The sequence below is a fragment of the Hemicordylus capensis genome, chromosome 1 (genome assembly GCF_027244095.1).
Source record: "Hemicordylus capensis ecotype Gifberg chromosome 1, rHemCap1.1.pri, whole genome shotgun sequence".
Classification (NCBI taxonomy): Eukaryota; Metazoa; Chordata; class Lepidosauria; order Squamata; family Cordylidae; genus Hemicordylus; species Hemicordylus capensis.
The window spans coordinates 23426306-23443649 of NC_069657.1; the positions used below are offsets into that span (position 1 = coordinate 23426306).

The 17344-nt window shown below is 44.0% G+C and overlaps 1 protein-coding gene across 4 annotated transcripts in view; it reads right to left on the reverse strand.

Annotated features, from left to right (window-relative positions):
- PPP2R5C (protein phosphatase 2 regulatory subunit B'gamma) overlaps positions 1–6650 on the reverse strand; it is a 141472-nt gene extending 134822 nt beyond the window's left edge. Inside the window, exons 1-2 of one of the 4 annotated variants that reach the window (XM_053271063.1) lie at positions 6234–6650; positions 3973–4038 (exon numbers count right to left, since the gene is read on the reverse strand). In XM_053271063.1, the coding sequence (XP_053127038.1) occupies positions 3973–4038; positions 6234–6269 (102 nt within the window). In that variant the 5' untranslated portion in view covers positions 6270–6650. Of the gene's footprint in view, positions 1–3972; positions 4039–6233 lie in introns of those variants that run through there. The other 3 variants (XM_053271054.1, XM_053271044.1, XM_053271090.1) reach the window with 3 other exon arrangements.
- Between the last annotated feature and the right edge of the window lie 10694 nt (positions 6651–17344).

Sequence of the window (17344 nt, forward strand, 5' to 3'; positions counted from 1 at the left end):
GTTTGATTCCAGGAGGTTTTTCACACGAGGCTTTTAAAGCCCTTTAACACACATGTCCTCTGGAATGGAGGTGCTGCATTCACACGTTGGTCAGATTTACCCTAAGGGAAAAAAATATAAAAGCACAACACATGCGTCACAGTTCTCACTCATGTCTCAGTTCTCACTCAGACCTGGGTTGCAAAACAACTTGAACATAAGTGTATTTATGAATGAATGAATGAATGAATGAATGACTACATAAATAAATTTGTTCCAGAAGTTTTTGTAATTTCCTGCCATGAAACAAGCCACTTATAGGACTTTTTAGAGGGTTTTTTTTAAGCCAGCAAATTTTCCAATCAGTTTTAAATTAAATATAAATATTCAGAGACTTCTCAGTCTCCCCCCACCCCCCATCAAAGCCCTATGGCAAGCAGACCCCTATACAGGGGGTAGGGGGAGTGTAACCACAAAAAGGAATTCATATTCTACCTGGCAAAGGTTGAGCTGTCTGGCCTGGGAAGAGGGTCTGCTGCAGAGAGCTGTAGTGGCCACTCTGACTGCCAGCCTTCTTCCTGGGGCTTGCCAGCCTACTCGAATTCAGGCTTGACTGAGGCCTACACGGAAGCCTCCCTGGAAGCCCCGCCCACCCGCCGATCAGCTGAGAGGCAGGGAGAAAAGCAGCTTGCCTGCTGCTTTGATTGCCGACCAGGACAACAAGCAGGAGAGAGGGCAAACAGCGCAAGTGGCTGAAGGGTCTTGGGGCTGGGCAGGGGGCAATGGGGAGTCATGTGAGGTGTCTCTGGGGGGCCCCTCAAGGCAGTGGGGCCCCGAGACGACTGCCACCCCCTGCCTAATGGTAGTTACGCCCCTGCTCTATTTCATGCTTCTTTTTAAGCTCAGAGCCCTTATGGGACAGTGAATCATCTTTTTTCTTTCTATGCAAACTACTTTGAAAACTTTTTTTGCTGAAAACTGGTATATAAATATCCACACAGTAGTAGAGAAACAACTACATTTTGTTAGATCTACTTTATAGGCAATTTTGACTAGGGATGTGCACGAACCGGTTTACAGGCCATGTTGGAGGCCTGCAAACCAGTTCGCTTGTCTGGTGAACCTCCGGAGGCAGGGTTGCTTTAAGGGCGGGGGGTTGTACTTACCCCTCCCGCCACTTTCACCCCTCCGGCGCTCCAGTTTTTGGCAAAATCTTCGGGGCGGCAACGTTCCTCCCTGCTGCCCCCACCCCCTTGTTCTCCAAAACCAGAAGTAACATGGGCGCATGCGCCCGCCGCCGTGTGCATCACACACGTTACTGCGATGTGTGCGGCGCGGGTACAGCTGGCGCATGCGCCCATGTTACTTCCAGTTTTGGAGAACACAAAGGGGCAGAGGTGGCAGGGAGGAACACTGCTGCCCCGAAGATTCTGCCATAAACTGGAGTGCCGGAAGGGGAAAAGCAGCGGGAGGGGTAAGTACACCCCCCCAGCCCTTAAATCACCCCCCCGGCATCAGACCGTGCCTCCGTGGTCCATGCACATCACTAATTTTGACAGAGGTATAATTCACATGTGAAATATAGCATACATCTAAATCAGTCTTGTCTCTAACCACTCACCTGGTTGCCACCATCCAGGGGATCTTTATTTTTACCTTTTTCCTGTGTGTACTTTGTGAGCAACAGTGGCAGCATTTGAGGTGGGAACAACACTTCTGGCTACCATCAGTTGCCACCCTGGGTCATTTTCTGCCTCATTCCGAACAACAAAAAGATGGTAACTGACAGCAGCTGGCTACAGAGAATACTACGCTTGCTTCAGACACTGCTGAATCTGCCACTGCCCACAGAGGTCCAGCACAAAGCAAGAGAAAAGCCTCTTCACTGTCACCAAGCTCCTCCCCCAATGCAACAGTAAACTGTGGGGAGTTACTTCTAGATTTAACAAGACTGATCTAACTCACGAATACTCACAGAGGGCCATATGGACTTGTGCAATTACTCAAGGAAGTTACACATGAACAGAAGCTAATCCAACTAGGCACCTGTGGCAGAAGCAAGTATGTCTTCTAAGCCCAGCTTACAGGCACAACATCTACCCTAACCCACTGAGTTGTTTCTGAATTGACAAACAAGCCATTTGGGTGTCTGCAGTGTTATGAGGCTTAGCACAGTGTTATGAGGCTTAGGTGCCCCCACCTAAGTCATGCCACAAGCATATAAGAAGGAGAAATCGGTTGGCACACACCGCTGATTTAAATCCCTAAACGTGCTATTTGCCTGCAGCAGTACAGTAGCTGGCCACTTTTGAACTATCAAAGATGACTGTTTATTGTTTTTTTAATAATCAAGACTATGTTTATTACAAATCTTGCTCAAATGGTTCTGGAACAGACTTGACATAGTACTAAATAATTATTTAACAGTAGCATAAACATTGCCTTCCTCTTCTTTTCTCTTAAAATGTTATATGCGTTTATATTAACTCTTGAGTAGCGATAGCTGAAATAGTACTTATTTGCTATAAAGAAAAACACTATAAGTACATACATTTTCTTCAGCAATCTCTAGCTATTCCAATGGAATTTTAAATTCACTCTCGATGCTTGTTAGCTGAATGCAAGTCAACAAGAAAAAGATACTATAGCTACAGCAAAAATTGTGCTTGATATACAGAGTAATGCTGCACACACACTGCAGAAGAGAAGTGATTTCTGTCAATTTCCCTTTCCTCTGAAGCCACTGTGCCTCCCAAAAATCACACAAACCTGAGACACATAGTTTCAGGTCACACAAACCTCAGGGATATATTTTCGGTAGGCACAGAGGGCTTCAGAGGAAAAGGAGATGGGGAAACAATCCACCCTTCTTTGTAGCATGTGTACACAGTGTTACTCTGGATGTCAGCCTGTGTTTAAATGATATGCAAAGTAGCACAATTAAATAGTTGTAAAAGAAAGAATATAGGCATTAACTATTTAGGACAAGAAAGATGTGCAAATCTCAGGTGGTTAATTTTTTAATTAAAGAATAGTACTGAGGCACTTGGCAGAAATTTAGGTAGCGTAGGATATTCTTAAATGTTTATAATATGCTTTTCAGCTAGAAACCACACACCCCCCGCCCCAAAGCAGTGCACAAACTTATAATACAGAGTTACAATATTAACATAAATGCATTTCCCATTGCAAGGCAAAAGCAAAAGGGTCAGATCCAATTTGTACTTCAAACAGAAGTTGCACAAGGGGAAGGGGTGATTTTTGCTGAATCCTCTTCCTCTGCAGCTCCCTAAACACATGGCCCCAAGGGTTGGGGAACCATCAGGAGCAGTTTTCAGGGGCTGCAGGAGCTACAGAAGGGAAACCTGGCAAAAAAACAACCCCAAACGCCTCCCCCATTGTATGAATGAAAATCCTGCTTGTGGAAGTGCTAGTTCAGATCCAATTCAACGTTTAGAAAGAATGTTATTGGCTGAAAGAACAGGAACTGTAGCAGTTACTAAGCATTTCCAAATGAGGCAAAGAGACAGGTCCTCAATAATATTTTGTAATGTTTATATAGCACTTTCCCTAAGCATTCAAAAATACTCAAAGAATGCTATATTGCTCATTCTCACAATGTTCCCATTAGGTAGGGCAGAGCTGCTATTCTTATTTTTCAGATTTGGGAGAGGAGCTGAAGGACAGCATCAGGTACCTCAGTAAGTTTATGGCCAAGATAACTTTTATAACAGGGGACTTTTCAGATCACAGCTGAATTTGAGATCTTCCAGTGACGAGGAAACTGCTAAGGAATAAAAGGTTTTATTGAACTTTGAATACCTGACACATTACCACTTCCTACAACAGAATGCTACTTGTATAAATTTGCAACTGGCGATTTCAAGAGAGAGATAGAATCTCTGATAATGTAAATCAGTGTAATATCAATATCAATGTTACTAAACATCAGCATTACATTTTGTAGTCCTTCAGAAATTTAGTAGCATTTACCTCTATGTCCAGATTGTCTTGCACATCCTTGCTACTTTTCCCACTTTTCCCTGCTTTTGGAGGTTCCTGAAATTTACAGAGACATGTAAGTTCACCCTATTTCAAATACAAATAAAACCAGAACACAGTCTTGGATAGACAACCTTTTTGAGTAAATCAAATGAAAACCAACATGGATATACTATGAGAGAATATTCGTTTGTTCTCTACTTTTAACGATCAATGTAGGTTTAAAATCAAGGTGAGCTATCCCACTGCAAGTCAAAGGAAACTTTTTTTAAAAAACAGTCTGGCTGACATCCAGACTAATGATGCACTAGCAGAAGAGCGTTTTCCATTGCGCAAGGTGGAGGGGAATATGCTAAACCATGTAACTTATATACAGTTATATATATAACTATATATAGTTAAACTATGAAGGAAGCTAGCAAACAGGACAGAAAACAGGGAAGGACATGAAGCACTGAACTATGGCTACAGCAAATATTATAGCAATCTCGAAGAATTTTAAGAGGAGATTGGATGGTCATGTCAGTTACAGCTGAAGGCAAAGGAATCCTATGTAGCACAGCTGGAATAGGTGACCCATGACATGACATCACTTCTACTACTATGACCCCGAGGTCTACTTCACACCAGCCCTGTGTACAAAGCCTACAGAAGTTAACACTAGAGATTATAAGTGCAGTGGAAAGGGTATCGAAGTTCAAGGCTCAATGCAAAGACCTGCTGTGTGTAGCTTAAAAATAGGGTCAAAGAGTGAAGCCATCATTACTTGCAATACCACACTATGTTTTTGCTCTAGCACTTCAGAACACAGCTAATAACTAAAGCCTATCATTCTTAGTGCAGATATGAAACCAAGACTAAAGCCATCAAACTGCACTAGGACTCCTTTGTTTTGTAAATATTAGGTATTCCAAAGTTATGTCTGTCTGGGGATTTCTTTGGTCTGCTGCTACAAGCCTTCTTTGACCTGCTGGGGCAACAGAACATTGATATATAAAACTAATAAGACAAACAGTTCAATACTAAAATTCTGAACAGATGTGGAGGTGCTGCATGGAATTCAAAACTACACGGAGCTGTTAAGTGGAAGAGGAGCCTTTCATCCCAGTGTTAGTTCCAAGACAGACTCCATGGAATGCTAACAATAAGCCAGGTCTTTACCCCTCAGTTATCCTGTCAGCATACAGAGGCTGGGACCTTAAACAGCCCAATCCTGCATATGCTAACTTGGAGCACGTCTCATCCAGTTGAACAGTGCTTACTCCTCTGAGTGTACAATTGCTACCTTAGTTGGAATTCTGCTCCCTTGGCACAATCACCACTTCCAAGTAAGATTAAAAAATAAATATCATTTCCTATTTGATCAGATGAAGACACATTGAACCCTAACACTTGTTCAAAAAGCTTACTGATTCTTTTACAAATCCATGACATGGTCAATCTGGAAAAGCATCAAAAGTGTCTGGATGTGAGTTGGTAAATGCAGTCTTTTTTTTTTTTAAGCACCAATTCTTCCATAGCTGCCCTGCTGGCAACTTTGCTTTCACAAGGGCCTTAAACATGCAATCATCTGATAGAAGACCCCACTCCCTTGCTAATATGGCACCCACATCCTTTCACCGCAGCCCCAAACAAACCTACTACTCTTTCCCAGAGAACACCTTCCAAAGCAACCTCAAAGTAAAAATTTCCAGAAGGGGTAACCCTGTTCATTTTTAAAAGCTCCCACAAGCCTCTTGACTGGTTTTGCTGCAGACGACTAGCCGCTTTAAAGCTTACGTGACAATAAATCTGTTGGGTCTTTAAGGTCCCACAAGACTCTTGATTGTACTTGGAGATCGAAACAAACTCGTGCCTCCTGCTCTCTGTCAAACCCTTAGGCTTTTTTTGGGGGGGATAAGGGGATGCAGGAGAGGGTCAAAATCCCAAGCGCTGTAAGCAGACACTTCCACGACTAACACCTTTGGGGAGCGCGCGCGTGTTTTTATATGCGCGCACACACACGTATGTATTAAGGCACGTGCATACCAGTGCGTGGCCTCCTCTCCACCCACCCCGCAAGGAAGCCCCCGAGGGCTCCAGCACCCGCCCCCTCAGGACCCCATAAACACCAACAACCCTCCACACACACACACACGCACACACAGACCAATGCTGGCCTCCGCAGGCCTACATCCAGCCACACACTTTGGGGCCTGCTCCTCTTGCCAAGAACTGCCTCCCCCTCCCCGCAGACTTCCCTCAGGGCTGACCTGGCTCACTTTCTCCTTCTTGTTTTTATTCGGCATGGCCGGTGGTCTCTGGGGTGGCTGGGAGCCCGCCAGGCCGGAGAGTCACAGCCTCCCACGGGGGACAGTGGCTTGTCCTCGTGGCCCCTCCGCCTTCTCCTTCCACCTCCTTCTTCTCCTCCTCCTCCTCCTCTTCCTGCTGCGGCTGCTCCGCCGGCCGGCCAGCCGGCCTGCCTCCCTCCCGCGCTCTCTGGCTGGCTGGCTGGCTCCCTCCTCAGAGCCCGCGCAGAGCTCCTTCCCCTCTCGCTCTCCCCCGCCCCCCTTCTCCGACTCTCCCAGAAGCGGCAGCCTCACTCTGCAGCTCTCCCCTTCTGGCCGGGCTAGAGGCCCGCCTCTCCATTGGCCCTCCCGCGTCACGTGGGACCAACGTCCCACCTCCTGCTCTCCCGCCCCCCGGTCCCCTCCGTCCTCCGCGGCCCCGCCGCTGGCGGGAGCGGCTCTTGTCTGGCTTCTCGCCCGCCCTCAAGCGGCCCCTCGCGGCGGGGGGGTCGGGGTGAAGCTGGGTCGCTGCTCAGTCTCCCGGTTCTTCTTCACCCTTCCCCTCCCCTTAAGAAAAGGGAAGGGAGGATGGGGAAGGAGACGGCGATGTCTCAGGCTGACCCCGCTGAGCCTCCCTCCTCAGCCCGCTTCCAAGGCGGAGTGTCTCCCGGCTTTGGAGAGTGAGAGGGTTGCGGGGTCTCTCCGTCTTTTTGCCAGTCCCGCAGGCACCCCAGCAGCAGCAGAGGAGGCCTCCCTGCTCCTGCACTGGGCTCTTCTCAGCAAAATCTGGCCTTCAGGGAAATCACAAACTCCAGGCACCCTTTCAGTCTCCCAGCCACCGCCCCCCCCCCCCAGGTGCTTCTAGTCCTCCTCCTGCTGCTCATCAAGCCCAAACCAAAAAAGAATATCCACCCACACATTTAATGGAATGGGTAGAATCATTCTCCGAAATATTCTCCCCTGTGCCAAATCAGAATGCAGGACAATATCCTTTTACAAGCTCAAGTGGGCTCCCCCTGCCCCACCCCCGTGTTGAATTAAAAGAGCACAGCTGGGAAAGATAGTATGAATAGAACACTGTGTTCTTCTCTCTTATACATTTGCAAATATTTATTTATTATTTATTATTATTATTATTATTATTATTATTATTTGATTTCTATACTGCCCTTTTAACAATGGCTCAGGGTGGCGTACATTAAAATAAAATCAATTAACTGTTAAAATAAAAAACTATAAAAACATAAAACCTTTATTAAGACATTTAAAGCATCTTTTTAAAACCCTGAAAAAGCAGGCCAAACTCTCACAGTTTAAAAACAGTTTAAAAACCCTGGAAGGCCAGGCCAAACAGATACCGTAGGTCTTAGGATAGATCATATAAATGCCACAAACTTCCTGCAACCTTAAGTTTCACATACAGTGGCGCCAGTGTTTATAATTCTATTTTCTGCACCTGTTTGTGTATGTGTGTGTGTATACTGTACATGTAATCTGCCGACAGGCCTCCTTAATCCACAAAAATCTATGCCACAATAAACCTGTTTGTCTTGAAGGTGTCACAAGACTCTGTTGTTCTAGGTGCAGTGGAGCACAGCTCCCTCTCTGGAAGTCAGTGAAAATTAGTTACCTGACCTCAAGGGCTATTAAACGGTATTAAGCTGGAGTTGGTGTTATAACTGACAGCTGCTTTGAAGGCCTACTTTCAGGAAGAAAGGTAGCATATAGCTATTTAAATAAGGGGAAGCTTTAGTTTATTCAACTCTCTGTTCTTCCCTACCCTGAGAAGTAGAGGAAATGGGCATTTCAAGTTTTAAATGGCTTAATAGGGATGTGCACGGAACCGCGGATATGCAGTTCGAAGCTGGCAGGGGTGCAACTTTAAGGGCGGGGTAGGGTGCACTCACCCCTCTTGCCTCTTTTCCCCTGCTGGCATACCTTCCTGGTGAAAACCTTCATGGGTAGCAGCGTACTTCCCTGCTGCCCCTTCCCCAACCTCAACCGGAAGTGGCCGGAAGTACCGGATGCGCATGCTGGAACTGGAAGAGAGCTGGTCTTGTGGTAGCAAGCATGACTTGCCCCCTTAAGCTAAGCAGGGTCTGCCCTGGTTGCATATGAAAGGGAGACTAGAAGTGTGAGCACTGTAAGATCCCTTAGGGGATGGAGCGCTGAGAGAGAGAGATTCCTGCCTGCAACTTTGGAGAAGCTGCTGCCAGTCTATGTAGACAATACCGAGCGAGATGGACCTATGGTCTGACAGTATATGGCAGCTTCCTATGTTCCCATGACCGGTGCAGCAGGAAGAGGGGCAGTGGCTGGGCTACTTGGGCAGGGAGTGGGGCTGGTGAGGGAGCGGGGCTGGTACTCTGGGGGGAAATGCATAAGGAGGGTGGTGGCAGTGGATGTGAGGCTGGGCAGTAGCACAAAGCAGGTGGGTAACACAGTGGGGGAGCAAGGTGGGGTGCCCCCTGAGGCAGTTTACTTTGCCTTGCTTTATGGGGGAGCTGCCCCTGAAGCAGAGGCGTATCTAGGGAAAATAGCACCTAGGGCAAACACTGAAATTGCGCCCCCTGTCCAAACATCTGACACCCATCTTTTAGATATCTTTACTATAATATCAGCTGAAAAATATAAGTCAAGCTCGTTAATCTTTTAAAATTTCAAAAACTATTTAGCAGTGGACGTAGCCAGACCAAAAAATGCTGGAAAACTACAAATTTCAGTATGCTGGGGCTCATGAAATACCCAAATACTATGTGGAGGTGTACTTGGAAAACTAAACAGAAGTCCCTGTCTAATTCTCTACTATGCACCATAGCATCACTATTACATAAGTTTTTAAAATAAATGGAGAATTTGGCTTTTCCCAGATACTCTGAAAATTATTAAAGGATATGCAGAGCAAACTGTGTCACTGCTTGGAATATATTCTAGTCTTTCAGAAAGACAGTTAAAATGAGAGAAAGAGAGCAAGAAACTCCCAGTGGGCGTTAATACTAAAGATTTCACACTGATTCAAAGACAAACTCACCATTAATAGCCATATTATTAAGACATCACATTTAACTCACTTATCACAAGAAGCAAAGTAAGAGCAAATGAATACAATCCTAGCTCATAAGCTTCAGCTCAGTATTCACAAGCCCTGATTCTCTGTACATAGTGCCAAACTGAATATGTGTACAGTGACTTATATTATATTAAATTAAATTTTTTTTACCTGTAGCCCCTTCAGGGCGCTTCCTATAGGCCATGGGAGAGGGGGCATCTGCAAAGGTTACCCCTCCCACCGCTGGCCTCTAGGGCCTCTCAGAGACCATTTGAGCATGTGCTGTGGCCATTTTTAAAAATAATTTTGTTTTTTTTAATGGCTGCTGAAAACAAAATGGCCACCGCGCATGCTCAAATGGCCTCTGCGAGGCCTGGCATCGCCTAGGGCCTCACAAAGGCCATTTGAGCATGTGCAGTGGCCATTTTGTTTTGGGGGGCCATTTTTTTTAAAAATTAATTTTAAGAATTTGCGCCCCCCTTCAAGTGGCACGTGCCCTGCCTGCCCTACCCAAGATACGCCCCTGCCCTGAAGTGCACACATCCTCATGCTCAGCTGCTTGAATGCAACTCATTGTTGCATACATAAGGATCTGTGGACTGAGGCGCTAAGTCAGTACTGGCATTAGAAGTGTAGCAGAACAAATTCCTTCCTAAAGGTAGCAAGCCAGGAAAGGGGCAGGAGTGGGAAGAGCTAACACTAAACTCTCACTCCTTGGAACTCCTCCACACCTTCTCTTCAGGTGTCTTGTACCTTGCAGCTTCTGAGGGGCTTGCGCCACCATTTGAGAACCACTGTTCTAAAAGTAAATCTTTTGGGGGTGTAGAGTGCCCCTCCAATTTTGCTTTAAAAATTGCCATATCTTTGGGAAACACTACCCTGGAGCTTCTCTGTTTAGAACCTGAAAACATGTTGTAAGCCCATGAAGCACTATTCCACCCGCTCTGTTTATGTTGACTTGCTTGTATCTATTCTGTGGATGGAAGTAAATTCTTTCAGGCAACCAGTCCGTTTTATATACTTACGCTTGGAGAAGCAGTTTGAGCAGCCTATTTAAGAAATCATAATGACAATGTTTGAGAATCTTTGCTGTAAATTATTGGGAATAAGCACCCTAAGGTTATTCATGAATGTTATACATTTTAGGAACAAAAACAACCATGCAATTAAGCACACTGGAACTGACTGAGTAGGCAGTCAATAAAGGAACCCATGGGGATCAGTTGCTCTATTCACATAACTCAGCCAGGTTGTTTTTTTAAAAAAAAATGTTTAGTAGTAGTCATGTGGCCCAATTTATATAGTCCCAAGCTAGTCAATGAAGGGAAAGTACCAATTTTACAATGTTGTCTTATCTTTACTATAAATATCATTATATTGTCTTATCATTCCTATAAATGTCTTTGTATAGATACACAAAGGAACTGTATTATGAATCCCGTAAAAGACTGCTATCATTCTCTAGAAGCAATGAAGAAATTACTCCGCACATATTGTTTTAGCTATTTATTATTTATATAGTGTAGTGCATCCATGTGCATAGTGCTTTACAGAGAAGAAGAAGATGGGTCCATGCCCTGAACAGCTTGCTGTCTAAAATACTGGTATTTCTAAACTTCTAAATGTGCTCAGCTTTGCTGTATGTGCTTGACCTTGATATAGAGGTAATTGACAACTTGATCCAGACATTGGTTTGTGCTGCGGCACAAAGCCATGCAAGTCTTCTTGACTTTCCATGCAAATATATTCATGCACAGCAAGCACAGACCTCTGTGCTAACTATCCATATTGACATGTCTAGGGTCCAGTCGTGTGCAGTGCTTCCTTTTTTGGTATAGCAAAAAACCAACAGCAATGAAGGCTGTTGATTTCTGCAACCATCTGGTTGACTACTGCTAGATACCAGATGCTGGAAGACATGGACCCTTGGTCTGATCCAACAGAGCTCTTCTTATGTAGTGAGTGACTTGATCCCATGCATCAAGTCACTCACTACATAAGAAGAGTGCTGCTGGATCAGACCAAGGGTCCATGTATTCCAGCATCTGGTTTCTAGCAGTAGGCAGCCAGAGGGTTGCAGAAATCAACAGCCTTCACTGCTGTTTGCCCCCCACCAGCAACTGGTGTTCAGAGGAATGCTGCCTCTGAACATGGAAGTTAAATTAGTTTAGTTATCAGTAGTGTGCCTTTGCTCCGTGCAAAGTCTGCTGGTGAAACCACAGCAAGGAGCATTAGGAGGACTGAAACTTTACATAGGAAGCTGCCTTATACCGTGGCACCATTGCTTGATTTAGCTCAGTCCTGCCTGTGTTGATGGGCAGCAGTTTCCCAGGGTTTGAGATTATATTTCCTACCTGGATTGCCAGGGATTGAACCTGGGACCTTCTGCATGCAAAGCAGATGCTCTTCCACTGAGTCATGACCTTTCCGTTTTCTTCAGTGAAGATATATCCTAAAGGTGTACCCATAACACACTCAGGTCTGTAGGTATGTTCTGCAGTCCATCCCCAGCTCTCAAACCCAGGTAGAACACAGTTTTCTCTTGAGTGAATGGCCTCATGCCATTGCATTGCATTGCACTGCATTGTCCCTAGGTCTTCTGTCCGTCCATCTCTGTTAGCTAGTTTACAGGTATGTGTGTGTGATTTCTAATCACCCCCTAGATATCTCTGATTAGATATCTCTAATCACCACAGATATTTTTCAATAGCATGATGCATGGCCCATTCACCTGTGGCCCCTGTGCAACTGGGGAGAATATGCTTAGGAAAAAACACAGACCTTGGACATTGTATGTGAAGAGGCAGGTCTCCTTTGTCTTCCTCTGTGGCTTTGCTACTATGCAGAGTTTTTATAGCACAGCAGAATCAGGGAGCTTCTGCACAACAGCTAGTTAGTCTTTGTCAATTTCACTTCAGTCGAACACAGCCGTGCAGACAGTCAATGGAAAAGAGTAACTAAGTCAGTAGCTGTGTGAGCACTAGATTAGCAGACACAGCTGCTTCTAACATCTTCATGCTTTCAGATTACATAGGACTGTACGAAAAAATTAAGCAGCAAAGATAGCTTCTATAGATAATTAGTGGAGTGAGGAAGCTGCTTTATACCAGGCCTATCAGGGGTTCCCAACAGGTGGGTACTAGTATCCTTAGGGGTAGTTGAAGGGCTCCTGGGGGGTACTCAGAACCCTCCTGCCTCCCCACTCTGCAGCTGCGCTATTTATTTATTTTTATTTATTTATTACATGTTATATCCCGCTCTTCCTCCAAGGATCCCAGAGCGGTATACTACATACTTAAGTTTCTCCTCACAACAACCCTGTGAAGTAGGTTAGGCTGAGAGAGAAGTAACTGGCTCAGAGTCACCCAGCAAGTATCATGGCTGAATGGGGATTTGAACTCGGGTCTCCCCGGTCCTAGTCCAGCACTCTAACTGCTACACCACATTGGCTCACGCTGGCTGAGGGTCCCTATCTGAGGACCCTCAGCTTGAAGCCCATGAATCCTCAGTGATGTGCCCACTGCAGAAAGGGAGAAAGGAGGGTGAAGACCCTCCTCCTTTGACCTTGAGTGGAGGGCTGTGTACTGCAGCGCAGCATCTCTCTTCTCTCCTCAGCCTGGCTGACAGGCTTCAGAGAATTAGCACTGAGTATTACTTTTGAAATTAATGGGACAAGTAAATTTTGTCCCATTAATTTACAAGTCACTGGATGTAAGCCAGTGACTGGAGTATCCCATCTCATAACTGTAACATTTAAGTGTGTGTGTGTGTGTGTGTGTGTGTGTGTGATATCTTTTGAAGAATTTGTCTGTATGTAAAGTCAAGTCACACTTCCCGATAACATATAGATACCAAATCCTGCCACTGAAATTAGCTGAATGCACTATTTTTTTACACTGGAATATGCTCGCTGAATGGTTTAAATAATGCTGTTGTTGTTTTTGGAAGACATTCTGAATATAATCAGCAGAGTTTAACTGTTTTTGTTTTCAATAGATTTTTAACACGCTATATTTGATCAGCAATTCAAAAACAACATCATGCCCAACAGAAGTGGAAGATCTTTCTCAGATTCAAATTTATTATGGTTCAAATTTACCATATATGATAATTATTCAGTTAAAATGAATAATATTTGAAGTTTCAATCCTGCAAATGTTTTAAATGGTTTTTGCTTAAGTTGGTCCATTCTGGTGATCCATGTACACCATGTTCAAGCACACTAATAAAAAATTATATTACATATATTTAATTTCTCTATCCGTATAGTCTATGCAAAATGACTTTGCCTGGTCAACAATGGGCCTCACCTCTGTGTGTGTGTGTGTATGTGTGTGTGTGTGTGTGTGTGTGTGTGTATACACACACACCCATATATGCAGGGGGGTGGGATGGAAACTGATTGAAAATCTCTATAGGCTAACTGAGCTGAAGGTTTGCAACAGAAGGGGTACATTTGTTTTAAAATGTTGGGAACCCCTGGTCTACATGGACTGGCAGTGGCTTTCCAAGGTTTTAGGAAGTAGTCTTTACCAGCCCTTATTGGAGATGCTGAGGATTGAACCTAGGACCTTCTTCATGCAAAGCAAATTCTCTACCATTAGGGATGTGCACTAACTGAGGTTCGTGCACAGGTTTGGCACTGCAAAGAGGGGAGCAGCAAATGGGATCTTTAAAAAGAGAGGAGAGCAGGTCCTTACCTGCTCTCCACCGCCACACTCAGCTTCCTGCTGTGATAATGCTGCCCCCAAGAACCCGTGCGTGGTGTTTGGCTGATAGCACACACATGGCATCCACACATGCATGGATGCCATGTGCATGCTGGCACCACACGCAGGTTCTTGGGGGCGGCACCACCATAGCAGGAAGCTGCATGTGGTGGTGAAGAGCAGGTAAGGAACTGCTCTCCTCTTTTTTAAAGATCCCACTCACTGCTCCTCTCCCTGTGGTGCCGAACCTGTTCAAGAACCTCGGTTCATGCACATCCCTATGAGCTATGGCCCCATCCTGGGAAGAATTGAACAGTCCCTGAAAAACAATGATCTATGGCCAGAAATTAACAGCTTCAAGCTGGAAAACAATTTAACATCTCAGCTCAGTCCTGGATTAATTGAGTGGCTTGAGCTTTTTGGTCAGGCTCAGTACCCATATCTGCTAAATCAGAACATAAAGGAGCCTTCCTCACAGGGCTTTTATTTTATTTATTAATTATTATTATTATTGATTTAGTTCATTTTTATACCACCCTATAGACAAATCTCTGGGCAGTTTACAATTTTAAAACACAAACAACAATTAAAACATGAAATCAATTAAACAGTTTAAAATATAGGAAAAAAACTTTAAAATTTAAAACTTTAAAACTATGGACTAAAAGTCTGATTAAACAGGTATGTTTCAGATTTTTCTGAAAAACTTTCAGAGATGGGGAGGCTCTAATTTTGTTTGGGAGTGCATTCAAAAAACCTAGGACAACCCTACCAAAGACACAGTTTTGGGTCACCCCCAAACGAGCTGGTGGCAACTGCAACTGGACCGCCACTGATTATCTTAATAGACAGAGGGGTTCATGAAGGAGGCAGTGTTCTTTTAAACAATAATGAAGAATGAGTTACATGTAAGGTAGTGTGTATATCAAAATTGCAACACAACTGATGAGAAGTTGTCTCTGCAGTTGTGAGCCACAATGGTATTTCCCCCTTTCTAGAAGGGAGGGCCAAATTACACATGGAGTAGTATGTTTCTTTCCTCTACTTTCGTTCTTTCTTTTTCAACTTTTCAGTTTTAAAAAAGGCAGGGGAAATAAAATGCAATTGCATGTGGTATGTATTTTGGCTCCGAGTGTGCTAGGAAAACGAATGTTCAGCATGTGGCAAGAACAATTTGTGATATTGTATGAAAGTATGTCAGTGAATGTCATAAATAGTCAAATGTGTGTTTAATTAGCTGTTATAGCGGTTTACTCCAGTTATGGTGGTAGGAGGACTCAGTGCTCGTGATGTCTGGTTATGAAATCTTGAAGTGCTAAAACAAGGGCTTTATATGTAACCAAAACCAATTTCTGAAGAAAAGAAATTCAGGAGCATTAGTAATCACATAGGTGAATGACTGTGTGTAAATAATTAAACTCAGGTTTGGATGACACAGGTTTGGATGACACAGAGAAACCAGAAGTATCCGCGAATGTCTGGTTCCCTCTTCTGTACTTGTTACTGACTTGCTGTGATTGTGTGAAGCTGACCTGATTTTGTGAAGCTGGCTTGTCTATGTCTATTTCAACAGTTTTGTTCAGACAATCATCTAAACTACTGGTTCCCAACATAGGCGCTACAGATGTTGCTGAACTATGACTCCCTTCACCCCTGTAGCTGGGATGATGGGAGTCGTAGTTCAGCAGTATCTGGAGGCCCCCAGGTTGGAAACGATCAATCTAAATCATGGCTTAATTTAAGCCTTAAGTTATTGTGAACAAGCTGTGGTGAGCCTTTGATCCTGGTTTGTTTGCACTTACCACTTTTAGAATAAACCACAGTTTCCCAAGTTCATATGAAATAGGAAAGCGCAGTTTATTAAAAAGCAAAAGTGGAAGCTTCCAATATCTTCCCGTAGAGCAGGGGTTCTCAACGTTGGGTCTCCAGATGTTATTGGACTGACTCCCATAATCCCCTGCCCCAGGGGCCTTTGGTTGGGAATTATGGGAGCTGAAGTCCAATAACTGGGGACCCAACATTGAGAATCCCTGCCGCAGAGCAGCACAACAGGGAAGGAAAGGGGATGGGGAAGCATCTCAACCCAAGGCTTGCATATTCACAATAATCTAATCTGGGGTGCGGATGAACATCTGAACTGGCCCAACACATTAAAGAAAAAGAGTACAGGAAGAGGTAAACATTTTAAATGCTATTAAAATGAATAAGACCTTTCTGTCAGTACAAAACTAACAAATTTAAAGAGAATAAGCAATCACCATACCATTACACATTACTAGAAGCCAGATACTTGGTCGGTTAATTCAAAGCAATATAAGGAATTAAGTCCCATTACCAACTACTGCTTCCTGGCTCTTGTTGCCTCCCAATTAGGATTGCTAGTAGGGCTTGTTTAAAAATGTGGAGTGAAAGAAAGACAGAAAGAAAGGCAGAAAAGAGAATAACATGTGCAGTTCCAAAAGAACTTTTGTGCAGTTCAAAAATTCAGGTCACGCACAAGTTGTACACAGTGTTAGATGATGCAAAGTGACCGATAACAATGAGAAAAGTAAAGTAAGTAGTTCAGTTTCCTCAAGAATCCATACTCTGATCTAGTATAGCCATTTCTCCTCCCTTCTGCCAAAGACATTTCCTTCAGTCGAGCTTTTCACTGTCTGCCTCAATTGCCTGACATCCAAACCACTTGCTTGTGGCTCAGCAGAAGCAGGAAAAGACACAGCAAATCACTAGTAATCACATCTCTCCACATTCTTAAGGTGCTTTCTTCACTAGTTTATGGAATATGTGGTAAGATTACTACCATATTTACCTGAATCCAAGACTAGGTTTTCCTCAATTTATTTCATGTTATAATGGGTTTGTGTGTTTGTCTTAAATTCAGAGCCCTCTTCTTTTCATTCATTCATTCATTCATTCATTCATTACATTTATAAACCACCCCATCCATAGGCTCTGGGCGTGTACAATACAGGTATACTTAAGTGGGCTGTCCCAAAGTCAGAGTCATCTTTGATTCAGGTAAATACAGTTTTTCTTTAAGGGTTGAATTCCTGGTTATTCCAGGATCTGATGTCCTCTCTGTACTAAAAAGGATGTGAGATGAGGCCAGCATTGCAGGTGCATCTGCTTCTCCTCCACCCTCTTGTTCTTAGTTTTTTCAAATAAAGTTTTGTTGGAGTTCATGATGCCTTCTATATGAAGCTTGGATATAGCAACAGTGCTGTCAAATTCCCATTTCTGAGCATTTTCCTCTGCCCTTTCTAGGCTTCTAAATTTTCAAGGAATGTCACTCTAGGCAACAAAGTATGTGTACACAGACAAAGAAAATGCACAGGAGT